This window comes from Colobus angolensis, unplaced genomic scaffold (assembly GCF_000951035.1).
Source record: "Colobus angolensis palliatus isolate OR3802 unplaced genomic scaffold, Cang.pa_1.0 Scaffold90, whole genome shotgun sequence".
Lineage (NCBI taxonomy): Eukaryota > Metazoa > Chordata > Mammalia > Primates > Cercopithecidae > Colobus > Colobus angolensis.
In genome coordinates this window covers 9276092-9289617 of record NW_012122932.1, presented here as the reverse complement: position 1 = coordinate 9289617, position 13526 = coordinate 9276092, and the positions used below count along the sequence as shown (strand labels likewise).

General features: G+C 47.6%; 1 protein-coding gene across 3 annotated transcripts in view; it reads left to right on the top strand.

Annotated features, from left to right (window-relative positions):
* Window positions 1-9922, top strand: part of FAXDC2 (fatty acid hydroxylase domain containing 2) — a 32223-nt gene extending 22301 nt beyond the window's left edge. For all 3 annotated transcript variants that reach the window (XM_011931652.1, XM_011931653.1, XM_011931651.1), the window contains 4 exons: window positions 4827-5032; window positions 5840-5945; window positions 6986-7152; window positions 7946-9922. In XM_011931652.1, the coding sequence (XP_011787042.1) occupies window positions 4827-5032; window positions 5840-5945; window positions 6986-7152; window positions 7946-8102 (636 nt within the window). In that variant the 3' untranslated portion in view covers window positions 8103-9922. The remainder of the gene's footprint in view (window positions 1-4826; window positions 5033-5839; window positions 5946-6985; window positions 7153-7945) is intronic.
* Window positions 9923-13526: the final 3604 nt, after the last annotated feature.

Sequence of the window (13526 nt, the reverse complement as noted above, 5' to 3'; positions counted from 1 at the left end):
ATTCCTCCCCTATCCGTGTACTACATCCAGGAAATGGCTGCAGTAATTCTCTTTGCTTTCTTGTATCTTCTTTTCCTTCTCTTTACCCCTAAAATTCACATGGAACCAAAAAAAAAAAAAAAGTAATTGTTTCCATCTAAAAAAAAAAAAAAACCCCACCAAGTGTGTGCTCACTACTGTAATCCCAGACTTTGGGAGGCTGAGCCAGAAGAATTGCTTGAGCCCAGGAGTTTGAGATCAGCCTGGGTGACAGAGTGAGAGCCTGACGCAAAAAGAAAAATAAATAATAAAACAGGCCAGGTGTGGTGGCTCATACCTGTAATCCCAGACTTTGGGAGTCTGAGGCAGGAGAATCACTTGCGCCTAGGAGTTCGAGACCAGCCCAAGCGACAGAACGAGATCCCATCTCCACAAAAAAAATTTTAACTAGGCAAGCAAGGTGGAATGTGCCTGTAGTCCCAGCTACTTGGGAAGCTGAGGCGGGAGGACTGCTTGAGCCCAGGAGGTTGAGGTTACAGTGAGCTATGATCATACCACTACACTCTAACCTGGGTGACAGAGCAAGACACTGACTCGAAAAGAAGGAAAAAAACAGGCCAAGTGGAGTGGTTCACACCTGTAATGCTACCACTTTGTAAGGCCGAGGCAGGAGGAATGCCTAAGCTCAGGTGTTTGAGACCAGTCTGGGCAACATGACAAAACACCCCACCCAACAATGTCTCTACAAAAAATACAAAAATTAGCTGGGTGTGACAGTGCACGCCTGTAGTCCTAGCTACTTGGGAGGCTGAGGTGGGAGGATTGCTTGAGCGTAGGAGGTTGAGGCTGCAATGAGCTGTAGTTAGGTGTAATGGCCTCACCTAATATGTCCTCTCACAACAGGCTGGTGAGACCTGGCCTCGTGATGGGATGGAAGTAAACAAAGAGTGCATTCCAGCCTGGGTGACAGAGTGAGACCCTGTCTCACAAAAAACAGACACACACACACACACATGCACACACAAACCAGAGTAACAGAAAAAACAACCCTTAACTAGCAAAGTTCTTTGAAAGAGTTATCTATATAGTTTCCAATTCCTCTCTGTCCACTCTTACTTGGGTTTTGTTGTTTGTTTTTTTTGAGACAGTCTCCCTCTGTCACCCAGGCTGGAATGCAGTGGCACCACAGTCTTGGCTCACCGTAAAGTCTACTTCCTGGGTTCAAGCAATTCTTCTGCCTCAGCCTTCCAAGTAGCTGGGATTACAGGCATGTACCACCACGCCTGGGTAATTTTTGTATTTTCAGTAGAGATGGGGTTTCACCATGTTTGCCAGGTTGGTCTCGAACTCCTGACCTTAGGTGATCCACTAGCCTCAGACTCCCAAAGTGCTGGGATAAAAGGTGTGAGCCACCACGCCTAGCCATCTGTCTACTCTTTTCCCCAACATTTTGTAATTATGAAAAACGTTAAAAATACATACAAAAAGTTGAAAAATAATGTAAGAATTATGCATTTACATATCACTTAGATTCACCAATTTTAAACATTTTATTTTTGCTTTATATATAAAAATATAAATATATATGCATCTATACATTTTTCCTATTTGAAAGTAAGTTTGAGACATCATAAAACTTGACCCCTAAATCCTTTAGCCTGCATCTCTCCTAATCACAAAAGCATTGTCTCATTTTCTTTACAAACCTCCAAATCAGGTGTCACACCTAGAAAAAGGCTCTACCAACATTTCTTTTGGCAAGTTCGCTAATGATATGGTTTCATTAGAGCAGCAGAGACATTTCCACAGCTGCTGACTCCCTCAGCCTTGAAATATTTTTTTCACTTGGCTTCCAGTACAACGTGCTTTCTAGGTACCCCTTTAATTTTTTTTTTTTTTTTTAAGAGACAGTCTCACTCTGTTGCCCAGGTGGAGTGCAATGGCACGATCTTGGCTCACTGCAACCTCTGTCTCCTGGGTTCAAGCGATTCTCCTGCCTCAGCTTCCCAAGTAGCTGGGATTACAGGCACCTGCCACCATGCCCAGCTAATTTTTTGTATTTTTAGTAGAGACAGGGTTTCACCAAGTTCCCCAGGCTGATCTTGAACTCCTGACCTCAGGTGATCCATCCACCTTGGCCTCACAAACTGCTGGGATTACAGGCATGAGCCACCATACCTGGCTCCCCATCACATCTGATTGTTCACTTCTTCACTGTCGCTTTCCTGATTCCTTCTCTTCTCTCCAACCTCTTTGTGTTGAATGTTCCATGGGTTCTCGCCTTGGTCTTCTTCTCTGTATTCATTCTCCCAGTTATCTCTTCAGTGCCATGACTTTAAATACCATCCATGGGCCGACAGCTCACACATTTATCTCTCTAGCCCAAAACTCTCTACTGAATTCCAAGCTGAAATATACAACTCCCTCCTTGACATCTCCACATGGATACTAATAGAAATTGCCAATTCATGATGTCCAAAAGAGCATTTCTGATTGTCCTGCCAAAGCCTTTACTTACTACCCATAGCTTCCCCAATCTGAGTGGATGGCGATTCCAATCCTCTAGTTGCTCAGGCCAAAAACTTTGGAGTCATTCTTGACTACTCTCTTTCCTTCATACTCCACATCCAGTCTATCCGGGAACCGTATTAACTCTATTTCCGAAACAAATTCAGAATCCAATCACTTCTTACCACTTCTCGTCACTTCCATCACTATTACCCTTGTCCAATTCACCATCATCTCTTGTCTGTATTATTGCCTTTTTTTTTTTTTTTTTTTGAGATGAAGTCTCACTCTGTCACCCAGGCTGGACTGCAATGGAGCAATCTTGACTCACTGCAACCTCTGCCTGCTGGGTTCAAGTGATTCTCCTGCCTCAGCCTCTTGAGTAGCTGGGATTACAGGCGCATGCTACCATGCCCAGCTAATTTTTGTATTTTTAGTAGAGACAGGGTTTCACCATATTGGTTAGGCTGGTCTCAAACTCCTGACCTCGTGATCTGCCTGCCTCGGCCTCCCAAAGTGCTGGGATTACAAAGTGAGCCACAGTGCCCGGCCTGCCTTTTTTGCCCTTTTTTTTTGAGACGGAGTCTTGGTCTGTCACCGAGGCTGGAGTGCAGTGACACAATCTTGGTGGCTCACTACAACCTCCGCCTCCCGGGTTCAAGTGATTCTCCTGCCTCAGCCTCCCAAGTAGCTGGGACTACAAGCACATGCCACCACGCCCAGCTAAATTTTTGTATTTTTAGTAGAGACGAGGTTTCACCGTGTTAGCCAGGATGGTCTCAATTTCCTGACCTCATGATCTGCCCACCTTGGCTTCCCAAAGTGTTGGGATTACAGGCATAAGCCACAGCGTCTGGCCATTTTTTTTTTTTTCCAAGAGATTGGGTCTCACCCTCTCATGCAGGCTGGAGTGCCTTAAACTCCTGGACTCACATGATCCTTCCACCCCAGCCTCCTGAATAGCTGGGACGACAGGTGCACACCACCACATCCAGCTTTTTAAAAAAAATTTGATGGGGTTTCGTTATGTTGCCAAGGCTGCTCTCAAATTCCTGGCCTCAAGTCATCCTCCCACCTCCACCTCCCAAAGTGCTGGAATTACAGGTGTGAACCACCATGCCTAGCCTGATATATATGTTTTTATATTTGTTGTGTTTAGTTTACCTTTCTCACTGGAATATAAATTCCATGGGGGCAGGAATCTTTGTTTTGCTCATTGCTTTATTTTCAACACCCAGAACACTGAGTGCTACATAGTGGATGCTCAATAAATATCAGTTAAATAAATAAATGAATAGACAGATGTGATACCCCACCTCTTGGTCAAGGTTTCCAGAAGGTGTAATGGCCTCACCTAACATGTCCTCTCACAACAGGCTGACGAGACCTGGTCTCACAATGGGATGGAAGTAAACAAAGAGTGAATTCTGAAATCAGTTAATGCATGCAGTGCCTGGAAAGGCTGGAGGAAGAGGCAGGCCTCAAGCTGGGGACTGTTCTGAGCCCCTGTCTCGCTTTGGGGCAGAAATCCCTCCAGCTCACAGAGGGTGCTTGGAGAAATCTTTTCTAACCAAACAAGTTCATCAGGATCCAGGAACTTTCTATGGTCACAGGACTGTTCCCTGGAGCCCCAGAGATCTAACAAAAGGAAGGGTCAAAGAGTTGCTGATTCTGGGGGAAAATACTGGATGTAGTATTGAGGCCAAATGGAGTTTGGACACTTGGGGCCAGCTCTGTACAGTGGACCGTGGTGGAAACGTTTGGGCAGGCCCCTATCTTCACAGCGTCACTGTGAAAACCAGGAAGTTGGTCAAGAAGCTGAATAAGCAGCTCCTTGGCTTACCTGCTTCTTTGCTCTGGGCCTACTGCAGTGAGGCTGGACCATGTGAGGAGGCAGATGACCTTGATCTCTGCATCCAATCATGGACAAGGTTCTCTGACAAAGAGGGGCTAAATGGCTGAAATGGGGTGTCAGTCAGAAAGTCACAGCCTTCTCCAAGCACCATGGAGGCTACCCAAGTTACCTGTAAATACATGGGGCCTGGCTAGAGAAATGGGGAGGGCAGTGGTGATAATGTACAGAACCAGGAAGAAGGCAGGTTCCAGCACAGACTGAAGGCTGCTGAAGTTTCCAAGGACAGGGGTATTACTCACCTGCCTAGCAGCCAGGGCCTTATTCTGCAACGTTTCCAGGCCCGGAGCTGGGTTGCAGTCAGGAGCTACTGGCTGTGTCCCAACATCTCTCCCAGAATCCAACCGGAGTGAGGGCCTCCTGTAAGCAGGTCACGGTGGAGCCTACTTCTCACACTCTTGTCCATCTCCTCCCTTCCCTTGGGCAGGTGGATCCTGTGAAACTGCGCCAGTCTATCCGCACAGTTCTTTTCAACCAGTGCATGGTATCTTTCCCCATGGTGGTCTTCCTCTATCCCTTCCTCAAATGGTGGGGAGACCCCTGCCGCCGTGAGCTACCCACCTTCCACTGGTTCCTCCTGGAGCTGGCCATCTTCACGCTGATCGAGGAAGTCTTGTTCTACTATTCACACCGGTGAGCAGTCCCTGCCTGAGGCACAGCTGGCTCCTCACCCTGTCTAGGGCTCACTGATCAACAGGGAAACTAAGGCCAGGTGCAGTGACTCACGCTTGTAATCCTGGCACTTTGGGAGGCTGAGTTGGGCGGATCACTTGAGCCCAGGAGTTTGAGACTAGCCTGGGGAATGTCAGGAGACCGTCTCTACAAAAAAATTTTTAAAAATTAGCCAGGCATGGTGGTGTGTACTTGTAGTCCCGGCTACTCGGGAGATTGAGGTGGGAGGATCACATGAGCCCGGGAGGTCAAGGCTGTAGTGAGCTGTGATCACACCATTGCACTCCAGCCTGGGCGAAAGAGCAAGACCTTGTCTCAAAGAAAAAAAAATAAAAGGAAACAGGCTTCTGAATTGAGTGTAGGCCAATAAAATACTCCCTGGCCTCAAGTCTCCCATTAAACGGTTAACAGGAAGACTAACAGTTGTCTCATAACTGACAACTTGGGACAAGCGAGGAATGAATGTCCAGAAGAGAAAAGGCCTCTCCGATTGTGTGGGGGCCAGGGTGTTTCCCATCTATTTCCTTATTCAATCCTTTCTGGGGAGCATCCCATTTTATAGCAAATACAACTGGGGTAGAGGGGCAAAGCAACCCACTCCCAAACTATGCAGTATAAGGGCTGGGGTTGAAATTTGAAGCAGGTCTGGGTGTTTTTAGCTTTGCTCCATGGATGTAACCCCTAGTTCCTATTTTTGGCTTCTCATAGACTGGTTGGGGAAGGAGAAAGAGCAATCAGCAGGTTATTAACTATTAACTATTTCCCCAGGCTCCTTCACCACCCAACATTCTACAAGAAAATCCACAAGAAACACCATGAGTGGACAGCTCCCATTGGCGTGATCTCTCTCTATGCCCATCCTATAGAGCATGTGGTGAGTAGAGCTCTACTCTCCCCATAGCAAAGGGCAGACGGCCCTAACCACCTTCCTGAAGCTCTCCTGCAGAGAACTTAGACCACACTGGCCCTTTTACTTCCCATTTAAAAATAGCTACCATTTATTGTCAGCCTTCCATATGCCAGGCTATGTTAAGTGCCTAACACAGTTGTCTCATTTAATCATCCCAACAACGTTTTTTTTTTTCTTTTTGAGACAGGGTCTTGCTCTGTCACCCAGGTTGGAGTGCAATGGTGTGATCATAGCTCACTGCAGCCTCCAACTCCTGGGCGCATGTGATCCTCTAGCTTCAGTCTTCCAAATAGCTGAGACCACAGGTGTACACCACCACACCTGGCTTTTTTTTTTTTATTTAGATAGAGTCTCACTGTGTCATCCAGGCTGGAGTGCAATGGCGTGATTTCGGCTCACTGCAACCCCCCGTCTCCTGGGTTCAAGCGATTCTCCTGTCTCAGCCTGCCAAGTAGCTGGGATTACAGGCGTGTGCCACCATGCCTGGCTAATTTTTGTATTTTTAGTAGAGACAGGGTTTCACCACATTGGTCAGGCTGGTCTTAAACTCCTGACCTCGTGATCCACCCGCCTTGGCCTCCCAAAATTCTGGGATTATAGGAGTGAGCCACTGCGCCCAGTCACATCTGGCTAATTTTTAAATTTTTTGTAGAGTCGGGATCCTGCTATTTTGCCCAGGCTGGCTGGAACCTCTGGCCTCAAGCAATCCTCCCACCTCTGCCTCCCAAATTGCTGGGATTACAGGCATGAACCACCACACCTGGCTCCTCCAACAACCTTTTTAATCTGAATTTTGCTAACAAGAAAATTGAGGCTCAAACTGCGTAATTTGTCCCAAGTTACAAAGGTGAATGCCTTCAACAAATCAAAGTCCTGAAATTCTCACTTTCTCCAGATCTGGGTCAATGAAGTTTGCCTCTGGTACCACCTTGGGGCTAAGTGTACACCCAACTAAGTCCCTTCATCTCCCTGGGCCCTACCTTCAATCATCCCTCCCCTTGCAGGTCTCCAACATGCTACCTGCGATAGTGGGCCCATTAGTAATGGGCTCCCACTTGTCCTCCATCACCGTGTGGTTTTCCTTGGCCCTCATCATCACCACCATCTCCCACTGTGGCTACCACCTTCCCTTCCTGCCTTCGCCTGAATTCCACGACTACCACCATCTCAAGTAAGGACTGTCTCCCCACAATGGGTCCCTGGGCAATAACCATCACCCTTCCTCCTTAAGCTTCTGATAGCAGACACTGGTGTCTCAGTTTACACGTGAGTGCTAGTTGGGGAAGAGGTCTGATGGTCAGGAAAATAATAACCACACTGGGATGACCTTACTCTTTTCCTTCTGAAATTGGGTCCTCCTCCAACTGGGGATTTTAAACCTTTATTTGGGCTCTGGGCCCTTTGAATAAGCTCTGGACATTCTCTTTAGGAAAGTACATGTATGCATAAAACTCCTGCATGCAATCACAAGGAAGTCATATACTGTCTGAAAGCCCCAGACTTTTTCAAGTGTAGTCTACAAACCTCCTATACCAGAATCACCTGAGATGCTTGTTTAAAATTTAGGCTCTTGGATTCCACTCCAAATATGCTGAACTAAGGTATGTGGGGGAGCAGGGCCTGGACACCTGCATTTTAGTAAGTGTTCCAGGGGATTCTGATGCTGGTGATCTCATGCCCGAAGAAGCCTAGTTCTGCTAGAGATCCTCAGACTGTGGGCATCAGAATCACACAGCAAGCTTTTCAAAGGAAGACTGCAGATACTGCAAATTGCAGGTTTGGAGTGCCCCCCCAGAAGGTGCATTTGTAGCAACTCCCCAGCTTATTCTGATGCAGACAGTCAGGATGGTGGTGACAGGTGTGGGGTAGGAGGGCTGAGAAATGTGTGAGGCTGGCACAAATGAAATGAGATCTGGACAGAGGCCTCCAGCATTGGCACTGCAGCACCATCTTCTCTCTTCTAGGTTCAACCAGTGCTATGGTGTGCTGGGTGTGCTGGACCACCTCCATGGGACTGACATCGTGTTCAAGCAGACCAAGGCCTACGAGAGACATGTCCTCCTGCTGGGCTTCACTCCGCTCTCTGAGAGCATCCCAGACTCCCCAAAGAGGATGGAGTGAGAGAGGGCCCAAGTGTCATCCTGGCTGTCCCTCAGCCATGGGATACAGATGCGGCTTCCTGATTGCTCCTAACAATTTGCCTCCTTTGGCCACACTCCCAAATGATGGTGCCACCAGGGTGGAGGGAAGGTGGGCTTCCCAGAAAAGCAGGGCTAAGGATGAGGCTTTCTCCAAACTACTGCCCTTGATGTCCCTCAATGGGATCAGGAGTTAGCTTAAGAAAAAGGAAAACACAGCTCCCCAGACTGGAGGCTGGTCAGAGGGAGGAGACCCCTGGTCCTCTGCTGTGGAAGGAGAGGGGTTCAGCTCCAGATAACTCCTTTGTGGCCTGGGCAGGATGCAGAGAATGACAAAGCTGAAAGGAGGGGGACTGGAGGCTGCCTGGCTCCAGGGAGAGCTTCTTCTGGGAGCAGGGGGTGGGAGGGCCATGTATTGCTTTGCCCCTTCATGCCCCAAAAGGCTTTCACATACCCTACCTCAGGCGAGAGCCAAGACACCCTGGCAAACCACTATAGGTCTCAATTCATGACATTCCAAATGCCAGTCGCCACCTCACCCAACACACACACAAATATACACACACCAAACACTAAGTGAGTGGTAAAGGCCCCATTTTAACTCTGGCACACTGCAAACAAAAGGTCTCCCTCCCTCCCTCTGTGGGCAGGGGGGCGGGATTCCAGGAGCTCCTCCCTGGATTAAAAGCAAAGAGGTACAGACCAAACTTTAACACCTTTAGGCCTTATGTGGAAACCAAAAACCAACTGCTGAGAAACTGTGAAAATCCTTTTTACCCACAAGGGGAAGGATCAAAATTGCTGCCCTTTGGGGACACCCGAGACCCCTAATTAGTCCATCTGAATGAGGACCAGAGGTTAGAACCCTCTTTCTCCCCAAAGAAAGAGCCTGGAAAAACATGGCGGAGCAAAGGGCAAAATCCTTTCTGCCCCGAATGCTTTACCACTTTCTCAGCAACATTTATTCAAAATGATTTTTACCAGGAACCTTATCAAAAGCAAAACCACAGCTGCTTGGGTTGAAGTCCCCATCCTGGCCTCCCCTCAGCCGCCAGACATGGCCAGGAACCCTGTGGTTCCCAAGAACAATTTAAAGATCACTCTGATTTGAAAGACCACTATTATTTTACTAAATTCTTATATATATTTGTACCTTTTCCAACTTTCAGTTCTCTAAGAAAAACATCCACTGTAGCTTTATGAAATACTTTATTATCAGACAGGTCCAAGTCTCCAGGTAGGACTATCAAAATGAACTCCTCCTTCCTATCAGCTCTAGAACCCCAGAGGACTTGCCCAATAGGCCAGCTAAGCACTTACCAGGCAGCATCTCCCTGGCTTTCCAGTCTCGCCTGCCTGTCTCTGGCCTTGGTGGACCTGGCTCCCTCCCTAGGAGGCTTGTGCCCTCAGCTTGAATACAGCTCCTGGTGCATCAAAGCTGTAAGTTCTCAGCTGCTGGCCTGCACCCATCACCTCTTCCTACAAATAAACATTTGGAAAAAAGTCCATCTTCAGTATGCTTAAAGAGAAGGGTAGGAGATAAAGAGAAAGAACAGATACGCTTTTTTCCCCCTTTAAGGCCTTTAGATTTTGAGGTACTGTAAGGGGCCTAGAAGGACAAAAGGCTGTCATTCCCTCTTCCTTTTGGCAGGCAGGTGATCAGTCCTTGGCAGAAGGGCCCAGCCCTGTCCTTTTCTGTATGAAACAGAATCCTTGAGGTTGGTATACAAGGCTGAAAAAAGGCCTTAAATTCCCAGTAAAGAACGTGAAAGCAAGCATGTAAAATAAACTGGTCTTCATGAATTCCGGTGGGGTTTTTTTTTTTTTGAATGGGGGTCTTTACTACCAGACTTCTAATACTTCAGACATAACATTTGGAAGCTCAGGCTGTAAAATTAAGCTTCCGTGGGCATTCCTAACGATAATGTGTGAAAGTTTCAATTAATTCATCTTTCTGTTCTCAAAGTACCAGTCTGCATCATCCCTGGACACTATCTCCTAAACTTTCTTTTGGCCTGTGGAGGTCACTGGTGGTACTGAAGCACCTGCCCACCTCAAGAACAGTGAAAAAGAACTCTCTAGAAAAACCATTTTCCCAAGTCAGGTGTGGGAGACAGTTGTCAGATGAACACGTAAATAAGGCCATGCCTGATTTTTAATTTTGTAATTCATACGGGGAATGGGGGACTCATTGTTCCATCCCTCCCCAGCATCACATCTCAGGGTTCAGGGGCTGACCAGGATTCCATAAGGCCACATGGTGCTGGATCATTCCTCCTTCACCCCCGTGGAAGTCTGTTCATAGAGGGGTTGTGGCAACCCTCCAGAAGGAGCCTCATCAACCTTTTTCTTCTTGGCTGTCTCATAACACAATGCAGGCCACAGCCAGTGGATGGAAAACTTGGAAGCTGACAAGTGCACTGAAATCCTGGTATTATGCTGGACTGTTGTTTTGTGGCACTGGCTGTGACTGTCATGTCTCACTTAAGACACAAGGTGGACATGAATTCAAGGCTTATAGAAGCCCCTGCCTTAGGCAGACTCCTCAAAGCACAATGGCAAAGCCCCTGCTGAGGTTTCATGTGCACACTAAGTGCAGGGTTCCTCCGGATCTGGGGGAACCCTACCAGAAACCCATCCTTCACACCAAATAACAGTACCCTAGATGGAAGACCAGCCAGTATTTTGCCTTTTCAAGTGTTTATTTTTATACATTTTTTTTGTATTAAAAAGAAAAGCATAATTACCACAAATTACAAAGGACTAAAGCAGGACTAGAATAATGAATGAATCACTTCAGCCTGGAAAGCAGATACTCTCAATAATATTAATGTTATAATACAAGCTCATTCAAGTATTTTACATTTTTTTTGTCCTTTTAAATATGATATCCTAGCACATAGTAAAGATAATGTACTACGAGCGTAAGGTGGAACCTTCTCCGCAAAGCCAGATGACAAGTTTTCCTCTCCAGTGAGAAATGGGCTCCAAGTTCTTATCTTCTCTGCCATCAGCATGGCTGAAGGGGGAGAGGGTGGGTGTTAGGGAAAATCCAGGGACCCTTCCACACAGGAGGTACTCTGGGGTTCCATTCAGGAGGGTGCCAGATAATTCAGATCACTCTACCTAGGCTTTTTTGGCAAAAAACAACCTTACCCTCCGTAACTAGTCATCTTCCTTGTCCCTCCTCCTCACTTCCCTTCCAGGGCCTTCTAAGCAGCTTACTTTCTTTTGTAAAATCAATCACCAGGAAAGGGGGGGGAAAAAAAGAGCTACAATGGAACAAAACAAAAACATTTAACAACTTTGACATAGGGGCTCAGCACCTCTATCTGAGCCCCAGGGGTCCAGGCTGGGGCAGGGCCGGATGGCCCTTCTCTACTGGTAGTGCCTTTGCTCCCAGGTGCAGGAAGAGGGCGAAAGAGAAACCTTCCCCTTAACAGGGCTGAGGCACACAGACCTGCTGATGTCTGATGCCCAGAGGTTATGTTGGCATGGACCAACCTTGGAAGGGATAGGATGAACAGAGGGATCTGGGCAGGCTGTTGCTTTATCTCAGGTCTTGGATCCCCATGGGAGGATGGTGGGTGTGAAGTGGTTAGCCCTGATGGCCCCTGCCACTTCTGGCATGCTTGTCACAGATACATCGGTCCTAAATTCAAGTGTCTTCAGAAAGTGAAGATGTAAACTACTCTTTGCAACATTAACTCCTAACATGTTACCAAAAAAAAAAAAAAAAAAAAAAAAAAAGAAAAAAAAAAAAAAAAAAAAAAAGAAAAGAAAAGAAAAGAAAAAAAAGAAAAAGCTCCCCTACCAACCACCAGCCTATGTTGAGATGAAGTCCTCGCCTCCCTGCCCCAAAGGGGCTTCCTTTCAGGGATGTCTGTGAAAAAGATGGCAGCCCCCTGGCCTGGGAGTAAACTCTAAGTAATAACAGCCTTTCCCCATACCCTAAGGCTTCCTTGTGCCCCAAACCAGCAGACGAAAAACACTGAGGTTTCTGTGGTGCTGGATACAGTACAGGGCTGCGTGACCTGAAGGAAAGGAAAGGAGAAGGGGGTCCAGGAATCCAGTGTCTGGTACAATGTGGGGCAGGCACCAGACTGGGCAGGGAAAGGCCTCAGATACCACCATCATAGCAGAGACCAGACACTCATCCTTGGTTTGAGACATGAAGTCACAGAACTGAGATGGGCTTCCCACATACCAACCACTGGGAGGGCAAAGGTGGGGAAGGGCACAGGCTAAAAATTAACAAGGTGCCCAAGGTAAAGGGCAAGGCCTTGTCAGCCTGGGATACTGTCTCCTACTCCCCACCTTTGGGCCCAACAGAGGAACCAGTTGAAAAGGAGGGCCAAAGACATTGCAGTAAGTAAGCAACAGGACCATAAACTCCTCCATGTTGCCCAGATCCCACCGAGAGTGAATGTGCAGTCATGCCCATAACCGACACACATCCCAGTCCATGTGGGTCAGTCCTTCATCACCCTCCCTGCCTTCTGACAACAGCAGACTCCAGCCATTCCACTGTCATTCACAGCCCAACCCAAACAGTCAAGTGGCTGAAGAAGAGAATCAGGTATACTCTATGTCCACATATACCTTCCTGCCACAGGGCTTCACCAACTGGCAGGATTCCCCCCAGCCCCCAACTCCTCCTCATCCCTTGTTCCCAGGCGGGTCAATTGGAGAGTGAGCAGAGATAGATGGCTTGCAGAAGGGTATGCAAGATGGGGAGACTCCACCAGACCTTAGGAAGAGAATGGCATCTTTCTCCACCTTTTAAGAGAGACAGAGCCTCCCTGAGGTCTCAGAGATTTTTCAGGGCAACACAAGAAATGTTTCCAAGCCTCAGCTGCAGGTGTTCACCTTTCCACTCTGGGGTGTGGGGAGACGGTCAAGCTGAGGACAAGTGTGTTCCAGATGCAGGCCAACTCTGTTCTCCAACAGTTTGAAGCAAACTTGGCCTTGGGGTTCCAAGGGTAGGATGAAGGGTGTCACGGCAGGACGGGGCCTGGCGTGAGGCAACAGCAAGCAGAGCGAGGACACAACAGTGGCAGCAGTGTACAGACACAGGACGTCAGCTTCAAACGATGCAACAGCAGGGATATCTTGGGCACGGCTCTGATTCGAGCCACTCCCAACTCTCTTGCCTCCAGGATGGAGGCACTGTACATGCAACAGTCCAGAGAAAGATTATCTAGCCAGTCCAAGCCCAGGCACATCCAGAGAAGGTGGGAGCTCTTCGGGTTGACTCCACCGAGGAAAACAGGCATTTGGGTATTTCAGATTCCCGCTCCACAATAAGGCAACTTTTAAAAAAATATTATTTCCAAAAACAAAACAAAAATTCCAAGGGGGAGGGGAAAGACATCACTTTCTGTGGATTAGGTGGGGGTTTATCTGA